General features: G+C 39.1%; 1 protein-coding gene across 8 annotated transcripts in view; it reads right to left on the reverse strand.

Annotated features, from left to right (window-relative positions):
* Positions 1–4,283: 4,283 nt before the first annotated feature.
* LOC124544759 (eukaryotic translation initiation factor 4E transporter) overlaps positions 4,284–17,872 on the reverse strand; it is a 282,347-nt gene continuing 268,758 nt past the window's right edge. For 5 of the 8 annotated variants that reach the window (XM_047123432.1, XM_047123429.1, XM_047123431.1 and 2 more), the window contains 2 exons: positions 10,139–10,270; positions 4,284–6,587 (listed from right to left, as the gene is read on the reverse strand). In XM_047123432.1, coding sequence (XP_046979388.1) covers positions 6,295–6,587; positions 10,139–10,270 — 425 coding nt within the window. In that variant the 3' untranslated portion in view covers positions 4,284–6,294. The remainder of the gene's footprint in view (positions 6,588–10,138; positions 10,271–17,872) is intronic. The other 3 variants (XM_047123434.1, XM_047123433.1, XM_047123428.1) reach the window with 3 other exon arrangements.

Below are 17,872 nucleotides of genomic sequence, written 5' to 3' on the forward strand. Positions count from 1 at the left end.
TATCCGGAGTTGCAAATGCTAATAGAAAGTACTGAAGCTCAAATTGTTATAAGCATGGAAAGCTGAAACTTTTACAAAGGACATAATGATGTTCAGAAAGGATTGTTGCAGTACAAATCAGTTTATCTTTTAGTGAAATTAAAATAGATACTTCCTACGATTTAGTATGGGTAGAAATTATACTTGACAATGGAAATAAATTACTAATTGGTTCCCTTTACTGATCCCCTGATTCAGATTATAAATTGCTGAACAGGTCAAAGAAAACTTTAGACTCATTTCAAATAGGTACCCCATTCATACAATTATAGCTGGTGGGAATTTAAATCAACCCCTGATAAGCTGGCTAAAATACATGTTTAAACTTGGTGGTAGGCATCAAACGTAGTCCCAAATCACTCTAAATGCTTTATCCAAATATTATTTTGAACAGTTAGTTCAGGAACCCTCTCGAAGTGCAAATGGTTGTAAAAACATATTTGACCTCTTGGCAACAAATAATCCTGAGCAAGTAGTGAGCACTATGATGGATGCAATAATTAACACTTTCGCCGCAGCATCGGTGCAGGCATGCAACTCTCCAGTGCGGCCTGGCAACGTGCGAATGCGGGCCAGTAACACTTTGAAACGGCAGGTACCACTCGGAACCGATGCTCCTAAGCACACCTGAGCTACAGGCCGACGTCAAGACCTTGTAAGATCTGTAGGGTCACATTCTATACTGACTTAATGATGACACCTTAGATGCGTTACTTTTTCGTCGTCGATTTCCACACAATCGTCGTGATCCGTATCGTCAGATTCGGAAGTGTCACGAAACAGATTCGAAAGCTGTGCTACTACACTATCATCACACTGCAATTCTTCTGCAGCCTCTAAATGACAATCTCTGTGGTATGACTCGTCCTCACTAGACAGAAAATCACTGTCGTCTAGTAAACTAAGTAACTTTTCCTCTGTCAGTTTAACACTTTTCCTGCTCCTTTTCACATTGGAAGGTCTAGGTGTTGGTTCATTAACCGCCATTACGAAAAATATACATTCAATAACTGACCACACAAAACAAAAGTTTACACGCTTTGATGCTTCAACTAGACAGTAATCCGACAGTGAGCGTGGACGCTTATCAGCGTCAGCCACACTGGCTCGTGGCTTGTTGTGACACTTATAAGTGTCAGCCGCAGCGAAAGTGTTAATGACCAAAATGTCATTGTAGCATGACTCAACACCATAATATCCAAATCCATCATTAACAAATGCAAAATATTTATTTAAAAAACCAGACAAAAATTCACTTGCTGCCTGCCTAAGAGTGTCTTCAAATGTTCCAAAGTTAGTTTAGAACAGATGTGGCTTAAATTCAAAGTAACAGTATTGGCAGCAAATGAGAAATTTATACCAAGCAATTAAAAAACAAAGTATAGATAGCCTACCGCATGGTACACTAGGCAGGTCAGAACATTATCAGAAAAGGAGAAAACTAAAGAAAGAAAGATTGCCAAAGTTAAAAGAATGCAAAATCTCCATGATTGGCGATGGTTTACTGAAGCCAAAGCTTGGCATGGACTTCAGTGAGATACGCTTTTAGTAGTTTAGTTTCTGCAACAAAATTGTCTCGAAATCTGGCAGAAAACCTATAGTCTCGTATGTGAAGTACACCAGTAGCAAGACACAATCAGTACATTCACTGCATGATAGGGTGATGTCACTAAAGACAGTGCCAATATGGCACAGTTACTAAACACTTTTCTGGAATTCGTTCACCAAAGAAAACTAAGTAAATAATCCAAAATTCTAATCAGTAACAGATGCCAATAAAAATTGCTAAAGTAGATATCCTTGGCATAGTGAAGCAGTTTAAATCACTTGATAAAGGCAAGCCTTCCGGTTCAGATTGTATACTAATTAGTTTCCTTTCAGTGTACAGTGGTACTGTAGCTCCATACTGATGTATCATATACAACTTCTTGCTCGACTACAGATTTGTACCTAAAGACTGGAACGTTGCACAACACTGATACCAAAGAAAGGAAGTAAGAGTAATTGTTTAATTAGATGCCCATATTGCTAATGTTGATTAACAGTAGGATTTTGGAATATATACTGTGTTCGAACATGGAGTTATCTCTAAGGACACGATATATTGACATGTGTCCAACACAGGTTCAGAAAATATTGTTCTTGTGAAACACAACTAGCTCTTTATTCTCACACAGTAATGAGTGTTATTAACGGGGGATGTCAAATTGACTCCATATTTTTTAGATTTCAAATGTGTGTGAATTCCTAAGGGACCAAACTGCTGAGGTCACCTGTACATTTTTTAAGAAGGCTTTTGACATTGTTCCTCACAAGATACTTAAAATCACATTGCTTGCCTATAGAGTAGTGTCTCAGTTGTGCGACTGCATTTGTTATTTCCTCTCAGAAAGGTCACTGTTCGTAGTAACTGATGGAACGTTGAGTAAAACTGAAGTGATACCAGACATTCCCCACAGAAGTGCCATAGGCACTCTGCTGTTACTAATCTACATACACAATTTAGGACACATTATGCACAGTGTTCTTGTTTTTATCGTTTGCAGGTGATGCTGTAATTTACTGTATAGTAAAGTCATCTGATGATCAAAACCCAATTACAAAATGACAGACAAGATGCGTATGTTATGAAAAATGGCAACTGATTCTAAATAAAGGAAACTGAGGTTACCCATATGAGTATTAAAAGAAATACTAAATTTCAGTTCCATGATAAATCACACAGATCTAAAGGCTGTCAGTTTAACTATAGGAATTACAACTACAAACAGAGAGAATATTGTGGGGAAGGCAAATCACAGACTTTTTTTGGCAGAATCCTTATAATATGCAACAGGTCTACTATACCTATACTACACTTAATTCATCCTTTGCTAGAGTACTGTTGTGCAGTATGGGATCCCTACAAGATAGGATTGACAGAGGATATTGAAAAAGTCTGAAGACAGGCAGTTCGTTTGGCTGTCATGGATATGATATGTGAGTCACGTGTGGAAATCATTAAAACAAAGGATTTTTGTTGCGCCAATGTCGTTTCATGAAATTTCCATCACCTAGTTTCTTCAGTCACCCAATCACACCATTGTGCATGCATGCAAGTTCAAGTAGCTCATCAGACACATGTCACCAATTGTGTTCTTCATTTTGTTTCCTAAAATCTATCAAGAGAGCAATAAAAAAAAAATTTGACATGAGATGTTAGTACGGATCGAACCCAACCCAAAGGCTGAGCAGTCTCTTGCAATGTCTTCTATGCTACGAGAACTAATATTAATCACATCTAGCGGGCAATTTTAGTTTGTATACACAACTGCCCAATTGGCTAACTACAATGCTAATTAACTCAAACAGTGCAGTGTATCAATTTTTTTTCTTAATTATTTCTCAGCATGACCTACCCTGCAACATCCCTAAAAGATTTTTTTCCTTCCAGACTGCTTCTGGCCACCCTGTAGATAATTGTGCAGAATTGCACTGACATATTACCGAGTTTTTGGTGGAACAAAAGACTCCTACTTACCACAGAGGAAGCAGTCACAGACAGGCATAATGAAAAATATGACTAGAAATGTTCAGCTTTTGAACCATGGCCGTCAAAATTTCTTAACTGATCATGCTTATTCTCACAGTACTGTGATACACAGGTTCTTTTGACCTGGTTCATTAATGTTTTTATCACTGTTGCTTGGGATGGCTACTGGAATTTTTGTGAATGTATCAGAGTGGGCTTTCCTGAAGTTCAAGTGAAGTTTTCTTAGAACCTGTAGGTCCAAAAATTCTAATGTCTCCAGAAGTGGAAGACTGAACGTTAGCCAGAGAAATCTGCCTTGGATCACAGCCAAACATCAAACTAAACTTCGTAGCAGATGGTAAATGAGATAATAATTTGCTGATTCCAGAAGATATGGACCATAATTTGGCAATGGATGAAGAAAAGTTAATGATACTATTAATAAAAATAATGCTACTGATATCTTTGCTTGCAGGGATAAAACTGCCCTTACAACAAAACAGCGATAATCACTTGAATTCTACACAGTTTTACAAGAATTAAATCTGTGCCTATGAATCAGGGAACTTGAGTTCCTCACTTAGGTGCACTGAATCACTACATTTTTTTAAGAACAATAAATTATGAATGTTTAGTTTTTCGGATGACAGCACGTAACTTGAAATGAGAGCTTAATTTATGTAAGTCATACAGGGTCTGTTAATAAGGTATAAATAACACATTTCTTTCTTCTCAAAACTTTATGTACATCAGTTTTCTACCACTTTACAATGACAATGACATTTCAAAAGAAAATCAAGAAAACACTGGGAACAATGCCTGGCACAAACTTATTACAATTTTTCAACTGTTTCAATGTAATCAATGCTGATAACTGAAAATCATCAATAATGATGAAATTCTATACTACAGTCTTCTGTATTTTTCCTCTGGACTATCAGCACCAACTACAATCACCGCAGTGTTACTGTTCGCACTCACGAGTATTAACATTAGTAAGATTTCTACAATATACACTGAATTTGGTGTGCTCTGGCCCAACATCTGTGCCATTTTCATAAATATTTATATACACATTTATGTACATTATACAGCTGCTCTCTCCGTCACTATAATACATCATCAAAATGTCGTTCTTCTAATACTTTTACTCTATTTTATTTGAAGCAATTTACAGAAAAAAGCAGAATATAGCTACACAATTTTCTTCCTATAATGTATCAGTCATGGTCAATCACCCAAGAAACAGATCTCTTATTTCCACAACAATGTACAGTATTCGAAAATATATTTATCACACATTTGTACTTTCATTCAAAATACATACACACACAGTTCACTGAACACATGGCCAAACAAGTGCTACAAAATTACTTCGCACAAAACATCACACAAAGCTTTAAAACAGTCTTATATTTTGTCCCTGAAGAAAACCATAATGGAACAGTTTGTTTTCTGTCAACTGGAAACATGTATGTTGTTTACTGCAATCATAAAAATATTTCCTCAGGCAGCACTGAGCGAAAGAACAAGTTATGGCAGTTTTGTTTAATGTACACACGCATTCAAAATACAAAGAAAAATGAAAGTTTATAAATCAAGATAAACAACAACATTTTAAAACTTTTTAAGGAATGTCAGTTCATAATCACCTCGATTACTTCAAAGAATTTCAACAACATTGAAGAGCAACAATGAAGTAGCATCAAATACGGACAATATTCAGTCGTGCAGAATGTCATTACACTAGAGAACGGTATTGATACAACTTGTTCCACTTTCATACCCAAAAGTATTCTGCTGTTCTCCTTGACAAATTACTACAAGATTAATCCAACATCACATCAACTTACTATAATAACTTTTTAAACTGCATGCAGTTTCATTCAATTACAGTTTCTGTGTATCAGTTAAAACTGCACGCCTGTGCCTGCCATAATTAACTTTGAATGTTTAACTATGATAATGAAATACTGCTACACATGCTAAAGTAGAACATATTCAGTAAAATCAAATTAATGGACAGGAAACATAATAGGCCTCTCAAACCTTTATGTGACGTCTGAAATTTACAGAATATTTAATGCAACTCCTGCACTTTACTCTCTCAACTGATTTGCAAGAAACTGTGCTCACTTATGTAAGAATTCAACAGCTACCATCAGCTTCAGAGTAATTTTCATACACCTGCTCAACACAAAAAATTTAAAATTTTTTAAGTCCTATTCAAGTTGCTTACAATAAAAGTTAAACTCTCATAAGACTAATCACTGTGTTAACATCGGTCTGAACAGAGTGAAGAGTTCTGTAGCACACTCTTCAACAGTAGCATTCACATTTACGAAAATTCAGTCTTCTTCTTGGGTTACTTCCACTGCAAGGGATAACAGTTTACGTAAGTAACTTTCATAATATAAACTCTAAGAAAATTTACAAAATAAGTAGTATAATGCTTAATCACCAGACTTTTTACACATTTGTGGTCACATGTATAAAGGAAATAAGACCGCATCACCACTACACACAGCACATTTCTATCTACACAAAAATGTGCACAAGCACACGCATCCCCCCTCCCCCACACGTCAAACTACTAAACTTTCCAGCACCGAAGTTTTCCTCACATTGTGATGATGTCTAACCAATATCTACAGAACTGTTTACTCTTTGGAAGAGATTCTGTATGACAGACTGCACCAGCCTGGGACATAATGAAGTAAATGACAGCAACGAGAAGACAGGTACTAGTTGTGTACGGCAGCTGCAGCTGCAGACTGCTGCAGCCGTTCCAGTTCCTCAAGGCTCAAGACATTTGGAGTTGATGGCACAGGGGGCATATTAGGCAACTGGCCTGCACGTGCTTGGGCCAGCAACTCTGGAGAAAACCAGCGAGCCAACTGGTTACTGGTTGGGGAAGTTGACCTGTTCTGCTGAGGAATTGCACTGTTCCGTGTTACGAGCTGCTGAACTTGTTGTTGCGGCTGTTGCTGAGATGGTCGCTGCAGTCCTCCGCCCAACCGTGACTCTGCAACTGTGCCTAACACATCATTTAAAAGGTAATGTTCATATCACAAATGAAGGATGTCAGTTACAGAGAAACAAAAAATGAATGGAAAAACTACAGAAGCAAACAGAATAACTGTCAGAACTATTACAAAAGATGTTCCCTTGGCATATAGGAATGTCACTGGCAAAATCTATCCTCAGACCAACTCCCACAGATACAATAAACTTCACCAGGTAATGATACCATCTTTGGATTACAATGAAATGAAAGATTTTATGAGGTATTTTGAAGCTCTACTGATATAGACCTCTGTAGTTCAACAACAGAACTTACATTTATATTAGGAAAAAATCCATTCATATCTACACACAGTTTAGTAATCTCTACACATTTCTGTTTAAAGTACCATTTAAAAGGAAAACAAGTGAATAAATAACGTTAAGATGAAAACCTGTCTCTTTCCTGTAGTAACTGAATACAAAAAAATAAGGTTCTCTATTTAAACACACACACACACACACACACACACACACACACACACACACACACCAAAATCTTAAAAATAATTTGATCAATATTATAAACCTGGTGAGTGCTGAGCACTATTACTTAGTAACTGATTCTGTTTACTCCTTCAATTATTTAAAAGATATTTTGGTAGATATCTATCAACAATTTTGTTTCAAGATAACTATTCTGGCTGGTGGTAATATAAAGGATGGAATAGTCAATATTTTGAAGTGCAGCGAAGGCTCTTCTGAAGCAAAATGGATATTCTTTTTCTTCCATTAATACCTAGCAGAATAAATTAGGAAGATACTACTTTGAAGCTTTTAGGAAATGTGTTACTGTAGCGTTAAACATTCTGTTGGTCACTTCAAATGCAACATTTTTCAAACATTTTATGCAATATTTTAACAGTATTAGCACTAATTTATTTATTGATGAGATAGTACCATCATTTGCCATTAAGTTAAAGATTGAACAAAATAGGAATTTTGCTTATGGAACCTAATGAAGACAAAGGAACAGTAAAAGGTGGATATGCATGACAGATCATGAAAATGTTGCCTTCCAAAGAAAATACACATGAAAAGCAGCATTAGAATGCATTTTGATGGTATACGAAGAGAAAGTTGACAATTCTTCTAGAAACTAGACTGTGGAGCATCTTGCTGAAAATACTGTAATTGTGTGATCTGACATAACACGAATAAAAATGAAACTTTCATACTGACCCAACATATTAAAAGTAAAAGATTAAATTGGAAAATGGAAAATTCTTTGTTGTCTAAGAATAGAAATTAGTGCAATATTTGATCTTGCAAAGCTGTTACCAGTATGTGAATTTATCTGTATAGCACACTTTTTGCAGTATTAGTGATACTGTAATTTCTGAAGTTTTGTAACTGTCTTATTTTATAAATTTTTATCATGAAAGCTTTATACCCTTGTCTGCTTTGTTGTGGAAGATTGCTTAATGTGAAGACACTTCCAAAACAACTGTTACATATATTGCAGTTTGATTCCTTCATACCCAGGACATTATTCATTTCATTTAATAAGTGTGCTACACTACCGAGTAAACATAACACACTTATGGAATAGCAAATGCCCTTTACTACATCCATTCACCATTATGGCAAAGAGTTTTTTTTTCCAACTAAGAGATTAAGAAATAACATTTCTATCCTTCAATTGAAATAACTGTGATATACTCTTATGTTTGGATGGAGCAACAGGAGTAGGTAAATACACAATTATATATTTTTCCCATGCCACGTTTGCTCCCTTTGTTGCCTGTTCTGCAAAGCTACATGCAGTTTATCACATGTAATGACTGTAAAGAAGGTAGTGCAAGTATCTGTGTTGCAACAAATGCAGCAGTCAAATGTGATTAAATGGAAGAAGAAAAGTAAAAAGTGGGAAACCATATGAAGAGTGGGAAAGGAAAAATGTTTGAAGTGTGGAAAAAAAGTTTTCAGTACTATTGTGTTCTCAGTACTCTGCTGCACATCTCTAAACTTAAACCTAACACTTCATTTCTTTACTCTAATTGTCATTAAGCATTATCTCAATAGCAATGGAACTGGAACGAAACTTTTCTTCCTGATATTTTGTTGATAACTGAAGTGTCTGATATCATGTCTGTGTATAAAATACAAGGGATTGTTAATCAAAACTTGTAGGGATGGCATATTAAGAAGCAGCAGGGATGTTATAATGAAAGCACTGGGTAATTTGTGTGGTTGACCATGTGTAACAATTTATTACTTTCCTCAACTCAGACAAAAGTTCTAAAAACCAAACAGATGAAAGTAATGAAGCATGGAAAATCCAGGATGAAATGTAACAATATTATGAAAAGGAAAGTTGCCACTACCCATGTAGTGGAGATGCTGAGTCCATCTGCATGGCGAGTGGCAACTTTCCTTTTTATCATTTTGTTACAGAAGAAAGTAAAGCAAAAAAGATTCGCAATCTGATACATGGCATGCATCCATGTGCCTCATTAAAATGACATGTTATTGACTTTTACATATGATAGTTTATTTATGAAGTGAGCCAATATGTTGTAACTGATAACACTGAGGGGGGTGGGGGAGTGGTGGCATAGGGAAGGGGAGGGGGGGGGGGGGGAGGAGGAGGAGGAGGAGGAAACATCAATGGTAGTGAATGGAACAGCTACACCTTTGTCACCAGGGCAATTTGTAGCTGATTAGAAAGACAAGTACCTATGTTCAGCAGGATTTCTTGTACTGGTAAACAGGAGGATGGCCAGGGCCTGTGACACTGATTTTGAAAGTGTTTAAAGATAGTAATACTTAAATTACAGCAATATTGCCATATTTATTATGATGGGAGAGTTTAAAAGCCTAAGAGTTCCAAAATTGAAAATTTATTTGAACATAGGTAGTTTAGAAGTAACGGTAACAACTCAAGCAACAGTAGAGGTGTTTCGTCGTCAACCAGCACATAACCATGACAATAGTTCGCTACCTTTTGGACAAATACAGATCTATACTATTTGGTTAGTAGTTAGACAACTACATTATTTACACTCTGCCAGAACTTTCCATATAATTTGAAAATATACTTAAACTATGTTATAATAGCTGCTGCTAAGGGCCCATTACCAAACTACTTACAATTACATACCATTCCAATAAATGTCTTTTTACTTTGGATGTGGAGGAGGGTAAGAGCAGATGGTACATGAATTGATTATACTTAAATGATAGTATAATCTAACTCATCAAGACCCCCATTATGAAAATAGACAGCCATCACAATTATAATGGCGATAATGTTGTTTTCTGTGTGTTCTAGGACGAGACAAAATGAAAAACCATTAGTGGCACCGACAACCCTCATACATGGAAATTTATTCCTCCAGCTTTATATTTCCTGGACCTGCCAGCTTTGCATCCAAAAACCTAACACTGTTTTTCAAATTTTAATTTTTTTCCATGCCAGCTGAAGAGACTAAAGTTCAGCATGCAAATGAGTGAAATTAGTCTCCATCAACAGCATTAAGACAAAGAGCCAGCCTTGTGCAATTAAATATCTTCTGTAATTACCTGGCTTTGAAGTGTTGCGCCCTGTATTATAGCTCTGGTTGGGCAAAATCTGTTGCACAGCAGGATTGATGTTTCGCTGCTGCTGCTGCTGCGACTGCTGATAGCCTACCAGCTGAGCTTGCAGTGTTTGAGCTTGCAAGAAAACACAGTCATCAGTTGCCATGATATTTATTGTTAACCTACACACGTCTTACAACTTAAAAATATAAAGTAACTTGAAAAATTGAATGTGTAATTTCATCATTTCTGATTCCAGGAAATGAGTTTTCCAAAGCACACTTGCGATTCATTTCTCGCCCGAGTCACTTTATCTGTGTCAGCCCGATGCTATTATGGTTCCACTCATGGATGGTGTATGGGAAAAACTGCTGTCTGTACATATTAATATAACCGAATTTCTATAATTTTACCTAGTTAATCAGTACGCAAGCTTTACATTAAAAGTAGAAAAAATTAAACAATGGAAACTCTAGGTTGGAATATCAACCACATAAGAAAAATTTACACTGATCAGCCAGAACATTATGACCACCGACCTACTATCGATATAAACCCATCCAGGCAATAGCAGTGTCACCTGGCAAGAAATAACTGCTAGTCAGACACATGCACTTTTCATGTAGTATCAGTCAGTGTGCTGTTCTTGTGTAAGAGTGGGGAGGTGGTGATTGCCCATAGGCTCAGTATGAGCATTTTGGAAATGAACAACTTGTCAAGTGTTCGAGGAGTGCTGTCTTAAGTGTCTTTAACCAATGACTAAACCAAGGTGAAACCACGTCCAGATGATGTTGGGTTGGGTGGCCGCCACTTATTACAAATGTCCGACTCTGTAGGCTGAGCAGACTAGTAAAACAGGATAGGTGGCGAACTAACATCAGACTTTAATGCTGTGCGTAGTACAAGTGCGTGTGAACACACTGCACCGAACCCTCCTAGCTATATGCCTCCGCAGCCAACGACCCATGCATGTGCCGATGTTAACACCACAACATCGACAACTACGACTGAAATGGACAGTGGCAAAGCACTGCATGGCCTGATGAATTCCAATACCATCTTCACCAAGCCAATGGGAGAGCACGAACCCGTCTTCTCCCAGTGAAACAATTCCATGACACCTGTACTGTGGGACGGAGACAAGCTGGTGGTGGTTCCATTTTGCTCTGGCGGGACATTCATTCAAGTGGGCATCCATGGGTCCAGGGGAACTCGCACAAGGCACTGCGATGGCCAAGGAGTACTGTACACTGGTTTTAGACCACATACACCCTTTCATGACAATCTTGTTTGGCAACGGCAGCGGTCGTTTTCAACAAGCAACAACATAAAGTGCCACATCAAAAGGCCGGGAGTGTGATGGAGTGGTTCAAGGAACACAGTGATGAGTTTCACTTGACGTGATGGTCCCCACACTCATCAAATCTGAACCCAATATAACATCTCTGGGATTCAAACGTGGCATCAGAACTCACTGCCTCCTCCCCAGAATTTCCAGGAATTAGATATATGTGTGTGTGTGTGTGTGTGTGTGTGTGTGTGTGTGTGTGTGTGTGTGTGTGTGTGTGTGTCGCCAACTCTCTCCAGCGACCTACCATGGCCTCACTGCTTCCATACCATGATGGATCACCGCTCTCATCTAGGCCAAATATGCACGTACTGGCTATTAGGTAGGTGGTTATGATGTCCTGCCTATTCAGTGTAGATTGCTATCACCGTAAAAAGATGACGTGTAAAGTTGCAGATAAGCACAATGGAGACAATTACCCATCAGCTTTAGGCCAAAGCCTTCTTCAGGAAAGAAAATAGACGCACATTCATTCACACAAGCATACCTCATGCACACACAACTGCTATCTCCAAAAGCTTAGCCCAGAATGAAAGTGTCATGTAGAAGGAAAGCAGCAATCTTGATGGGGTTGGGAAGGGGAAGGGACAGCAGGATAAAGGTGGGGGAAGAGAAGAGTGCTATTTAGTGGTGCGTACAGAGACTAGACTGCCCACAGGCACAATTTCTGGAGGCAGTGGGATGGGAAGGGCACTGGGAGGAAGGGGGATTGAAAAGGGTGAGGAGCATGGAAAGGGAAAGATGGGTTGGTGTATGGCGGAGGGCGACACACAAAGAGGGTGAGGAGAAGAGAACAGAGAGGGGATAGAAACTGTTGGGAGGAGGGTGTGAATTTCAGTAGGAGTTATCTTTATAACTCCCATCTGGGCAGTTCAGAAAATCTGGTGGTTGAGAGGAGGATCCAAATGGCTGGGGTAGTAAAGCAGCCACTGGAATCTATGATGATATGTTCTGCTGCATGTTGTCACTGGGTGGGTTATCTAGCTCTTGTGCAAAGTTTGTAGGTAGCCATTCCATCCTAGTGGACAGCTGGTTGGTAGTCGTACCAATATAAAAAGCTCTGCAGTGACTGCAGCAGAGCTACTATATGATATGGTTGCTTTAACAGGTGGCCCTTTGGCAAGGGGTTGGGATTGGGAGTAGCATAGGGATGGACTAGGATGTTGCAGAGGTTGGGTGGGCAATTGAACACAACTGTAGGAGGCCAAGGGAAAATCTTGGATAGGACATCCGTTATTTCAGGGCATCATGATATGTAATCAATGCCCTGGGAAAGGATGTGGTTCATTTGTTCCAGTCTGAGATGGTATTGAGTGACCCAGGGGTACTCTGTTGTAGCTGCTTCTTGACAGTGATGGGAAGATTGGGAGAGGGTGGGGGTGGGGGTGGGGGGAGGGAATGGCACAGGAAATTGATTGTGTACTATGTCTGGGGGATAGTGCCTGACTGTAAAAGTAGTGGTGAGACCTTCAGCATACTATACAAATCCCTCCCATACAGCCTGGTCACTCATGGATGGCATATCTGCAGTGACAAGGACTCCCTTGCCCAATATGCTGAACGTCTCTCAAGGCCTTCACAGACAACAGGCACTATCCCCAGACCTAGCCCACTAACAGATCATCCATGCCATTTTGCCTCACACCCCCACTCTTCCCATCATCCCCAAGAAGCGACTACTATGGAGAGACCCCTTTGTCACCCAATACCACTGTGGACTGGAACAGATGAATGCCATCCTTCACCAAAGTTTTCACTATGTATCATCGTGCCCTGAAATGAGTGACATCCTACCCAGGATCCTTCCCTTGACCTTCTAAAGCTGTGTTCCATCACCTACCCAACCTCCGAAACTGCTTATTCCATCTCTACGCTACTCCCAAACCCAGCCCCTTGCTGCAGCAATTGTATCCCTTTGGAAGACCTACATGCAATACTTGCCCAATCCAACCACTCAGCACTTTCTATTCCAGTACTGTCACAGGCTTATCCTACCCCACTAGAGGCCAGTCACCTGTAAAAGCAACCACATCATACACAAGCTCTGCTGCAATCATTGCACAGCTTTTTATATTGGTATGACTACCAACCAACTGTCCACCTGGATGAATGGCCACCAAACTGAGCCCAAGACCAAAGTAACCTAGCCTGTCGCACAACCTCCAGCTGAACATAATATGCTCGATTTCAGTGTGTGCTTTACTATCCTAGCCATTTGGATCCTCCCCTCAACAACCAGGTTTTCTGAAGTACAAATGTGGGAGTTATCCTTTTAAAGTGTTCTCCATTCTTGAAATTATCCCAGTCTCTATCTACGGTAACCTATTGACCCTACACCCTCCCCCTGATAGTTTCCACCCCCTCTCTTCTCCTCTTCCTCTCACCCTCTGTGCGATGCCCTCTCTTCTCCTCTTCCTCTCACCCTCTGTGCGATGCCCTCTCTTCTCCTCTTCCTCTCACCCTCTGTGTGCTGCCCTCCGCCAATGCATCCTCGTCTTTCCCATTTGCATGTCATCCAACAACAAGGGTTGCAAGCCCCCCTCCATGAAAAACACGACCACACCATAACACCACTGCCTCCAAAATTTACTGTTGGCACTACACCCACTGGCAGATGACGTTCACCGGGCATTCGCCATACCCACACCCTGCCATCTGATCGTCACATTGTGTACTGTGATTCGCCACTCCACACAATGTTTTTCCACTGTTCAGTTGTCCAATGTTTACACTCCTTATACAAAGTGAGGTGTCGTTTGGCATTTACCGGCGTGATGTGTGGCTTATGAGCAGCCGCTCAACCATGAAATACAAGTTTTCCCACCTTCCGTCTAGCTGTCATAGTACTTGCAATTGATTCTGATGCAGTTTGGAATTACTGTGTGATGGTCTGGATACATGTCTGCCTATTACAAATTATGATCCTCTTCAACTATCAGCAGTCTCTCAGTCAACATACAAGGTCAGCCTGTACACTTTTGTGCTGTACGTGTCCCTTCACGTTTCCACTTCACTATCACATTGGAACAGTGGACCAGTGGACCTAGGGATGTTTAGGAGTATGGAAATCTCGCACACAGATGTACAACACAAGTGACACCCAATCACCTGACTACATTTGAAGTCTGCGAGTTCCGTGGAGTGCCCCATTCTGCTCTCTCACGATGTCTAATGACTACAGAGGTCGCTGATACGAAGTACCTGGAAGTAGGTGGCAGCACAATGCACCTAATATGAAAAACTTATGGTTTTGGGGATGTCCGGATACTTTTGATCAAACAGTGTATCTAGACACCTTTGACTCACTCTATGCACAATGAACAGATCGAAAGAAGCTGTATGCAGTATCCCAACAAGATGGAGCAACTGCACACACATCCAACTGAAGTATGGCCCCCATCACCAATGTGTTCGGGTAAGCAGACTTTGTCAGTAGAGGCCCCTGGCCCAAGAGATACCTGGACTGTGTACGATTTCTCTTTATGGGGCACACTAAAGAGTGAAGTGTATGCTGACAGTTCTCGCACAATAAATGATCTTAAACAGAACATTACTAAAGAAATCATCATCATGTTTGCAGAATAACATGTTGCTGCTAATGTCACCACGCAAAGACTGTGATGCCTGGAGTCCATGACCACCGCTTCCAGCATTTTCTATAAATGGGCAACAATATATTTTTAACAATGCTAGTATCTATTCTTTTTAGTTAGTTCATTGTTGCTTGAATCTCAGGCATGAGGTATATAAGTTTTAGGTGGGACACCATGTACGCGGTGCGGCTAGAAAAAAACCGGATTGATGCTGGAAAAAACATTTATTTACAATTATTTACAATTTCATGTTATCTCCTTCAATGTACTCTCCTCCTCGGTCTCTAAACCGCTCCATACGAATTTTCCACTGTTCATAGCAATGCTGCAGATCATTTTCGGTAAGTCCATACATTACTTCCGTCGCTTTTTCTTTTACTGCTTCAACAGTCTCAAATCTAGTTCCTTTCAAAGCTGACTTGACTTTAGGGAAAAGAAAAAAGTCACAGGGGGCCAAATCAGGTGAGTAGGGTGGATGATATAAGATGGGAATGTTGTGTTTTGCCAAAAACGTCTTCACTGACAACGCGCTGTGAGCTGGGGCATTGCCTTGGTGAAGGATCCATGACTTTTTTCCTCCACAAATCGTTCCGTTTTCTCCGTACTCGCTCACGTAGGGTAGCCAGGACGCTAATGTAGTAATGCTGATTCACTGTTTGTCCCTCTGGTACCCAATAAATGTGCACAATCCCTTTGATGTAAAAATCATCATTGCCTTGAATTTCGATTTTGACATTCGTGCTTTTTTTTTGTCGTGGAGAACCAGGAGTTTTCCAATGCATCGATTGGCGTTTAGTTTCGGGATCGTAAGTAAAAAAACCACGATTCATCGCAAGTAATAACATTTTGTAAGAAGGTGGGATCATTTTCAATGTTTTCCAGGATGACAGAACAAATCATTCTTCGGCGTTCCTTCTGTTCAATTGTGAGACACTTTGGAACCATTTTTGAACACACTTTGTTCATGTTGAAACTTTTATGAAGAATCTGCCTAACACTTTCCTTGTCAACTCCTGTTAACTCAGACACTGCTCTGATTGTTAAACGGCGATCTTGTCGAACAAGTTTACCGATTTTTTCAATGTTTGCATCAGTTTTTGCTGACAATGGTCTGCCAGTGCAAGTGTCATCACTGGTGTCTTCGCGGCCATCTTTAAATCGTTTAAACCACTCAAACACTTGTGTTCGCGATAAACAATCATCGCCGTACACTTGTTGTAACATTACAAACGTTTCACTTGCAGATTTTCCTAGTTTGAAACAAAATTTGATGTTAACACGCTGTTCTTTCTGTACACTCAACATTTTCCGACGCACAGACAAAACGTCAACTACTTAAAACAGACGCCACGGGCAGACTGAGTGCAGGAGGCAGATGAAACTCTAGCAGTAGGCGGAGCGAGAGTCACGTGACAGGCCATGCGACTTTCAGCCTTATTGCATTCGTTTTATTGTTTCACCAGTACTAGTCCGGTTTTTTTTCTAGCCACACCTTGCATAACAGTAATTTATAATTCCAAGTAAGCTGGTAAGTGATTTTTTTTATTTTACAATAGCCTTCTTTGTCTGAATTGCCATTAGGTTATCTGTGAATACATGGTACATAATTTTGGTTCATTATTTCTAATTATATTGGTAATTATTAACTACATTTTATTATTATACAATTTTACCTCCATCTGACAGTTTTGACTTTCATGCAATATCACTGGTTCTGTCACTGTCTTATTTGCTTGTTAGTTCCATTCTGTCAGTGTTATTGTTATAAGAATGGTTGCAGTCTTGTTTGACAGCAATGTCGTATGGTTACATGCGGTACTATTTATTATTGTTGTTGTAAGGAAGGTTTTTATCTTTGCATGTCCATATAGCATCATTGGATGCTGTCATTTTGATATCTTTGTAGATGGATTTTGGTATTCAATTTTAAATGGAATTAAACATATCTTGTTTTTTATGTGCTATATGATCCCTAAGTTTCATACATACGTTGTTATATCTGCTTGTTGACAGGTTTCCTAGTGATGCTGCATGGTTGTAATATTGTTTGTTCAAACCTACATCATGTTTTGAATTTAGCAGCAAGGTTATCTCTAGTTGTCTTTTGTTTTTATACATCTATCCACTTGCCCTGGTGGATAATTTCAATAGAATTTTCTATGTACTGCTTGTGTTTCAGGTCAATTTGAACTTTTACTATTTTTTGTGGAAATTTTGTGTATGGCATGTATGTACATAAATTTCCGTCTCTTCCAGAATGCTCATTAGTGGTTCTTTCAGTGTTGTGTAACATTTAGAAAGCTTGCTCTATTTTATCTACTGTGTGCTGTTCAGTGTTTAGGTGGTGGAAAAGGGTAGATGGATTGTTGTCACTGTCTGTAACGTGTTCTCAATATCTAACAGAGGTTTCTGCCTATCTAACCTATGTAGAATTTATAGCAGTCTGCACTGAATTTTGTACATTCCTGGGTTCAATTATATTTACGACTGTTTTACCTGATTGTATGCTGTTTGGTATGCGAACTTTAAATTTGTGTTTTTGTTGTGTGTTAATATTGTTAGATATCTTTTCTAGATACGTAGTTGGTATAAATTTAAATTTTTGTTCTGTTGATATTTCTCTAGTGTGTTACTTCTTTTCGTATCTTAGACTGAGCTACTTTGGTATTTGTGGATTGTAATCATTTTGTTCTGCCACATATTGCAGGATTTTTACTCTTGTGTGGTGTCTTTTTCAAGTGGTAAGTTTATGACTCTGTTAATCACAGCATAAAAGTATGTGTATTTATGTGCTTT

This window comes from Schistocerca americana, chromosome 8 (assembly GCF_021461395.2).
Source record: "Schistocerca americana isolate TAMUIC-IGC-003095 chromosome 8, iqSchAmer2.1, whole genome shotgun sequence".
Lineage (NCBI taxonomy): Eukaryota > Metazoa > Arthropoda > Insecta > Orthoptera > Acrididae > Schistocerca > Schistocerca americana.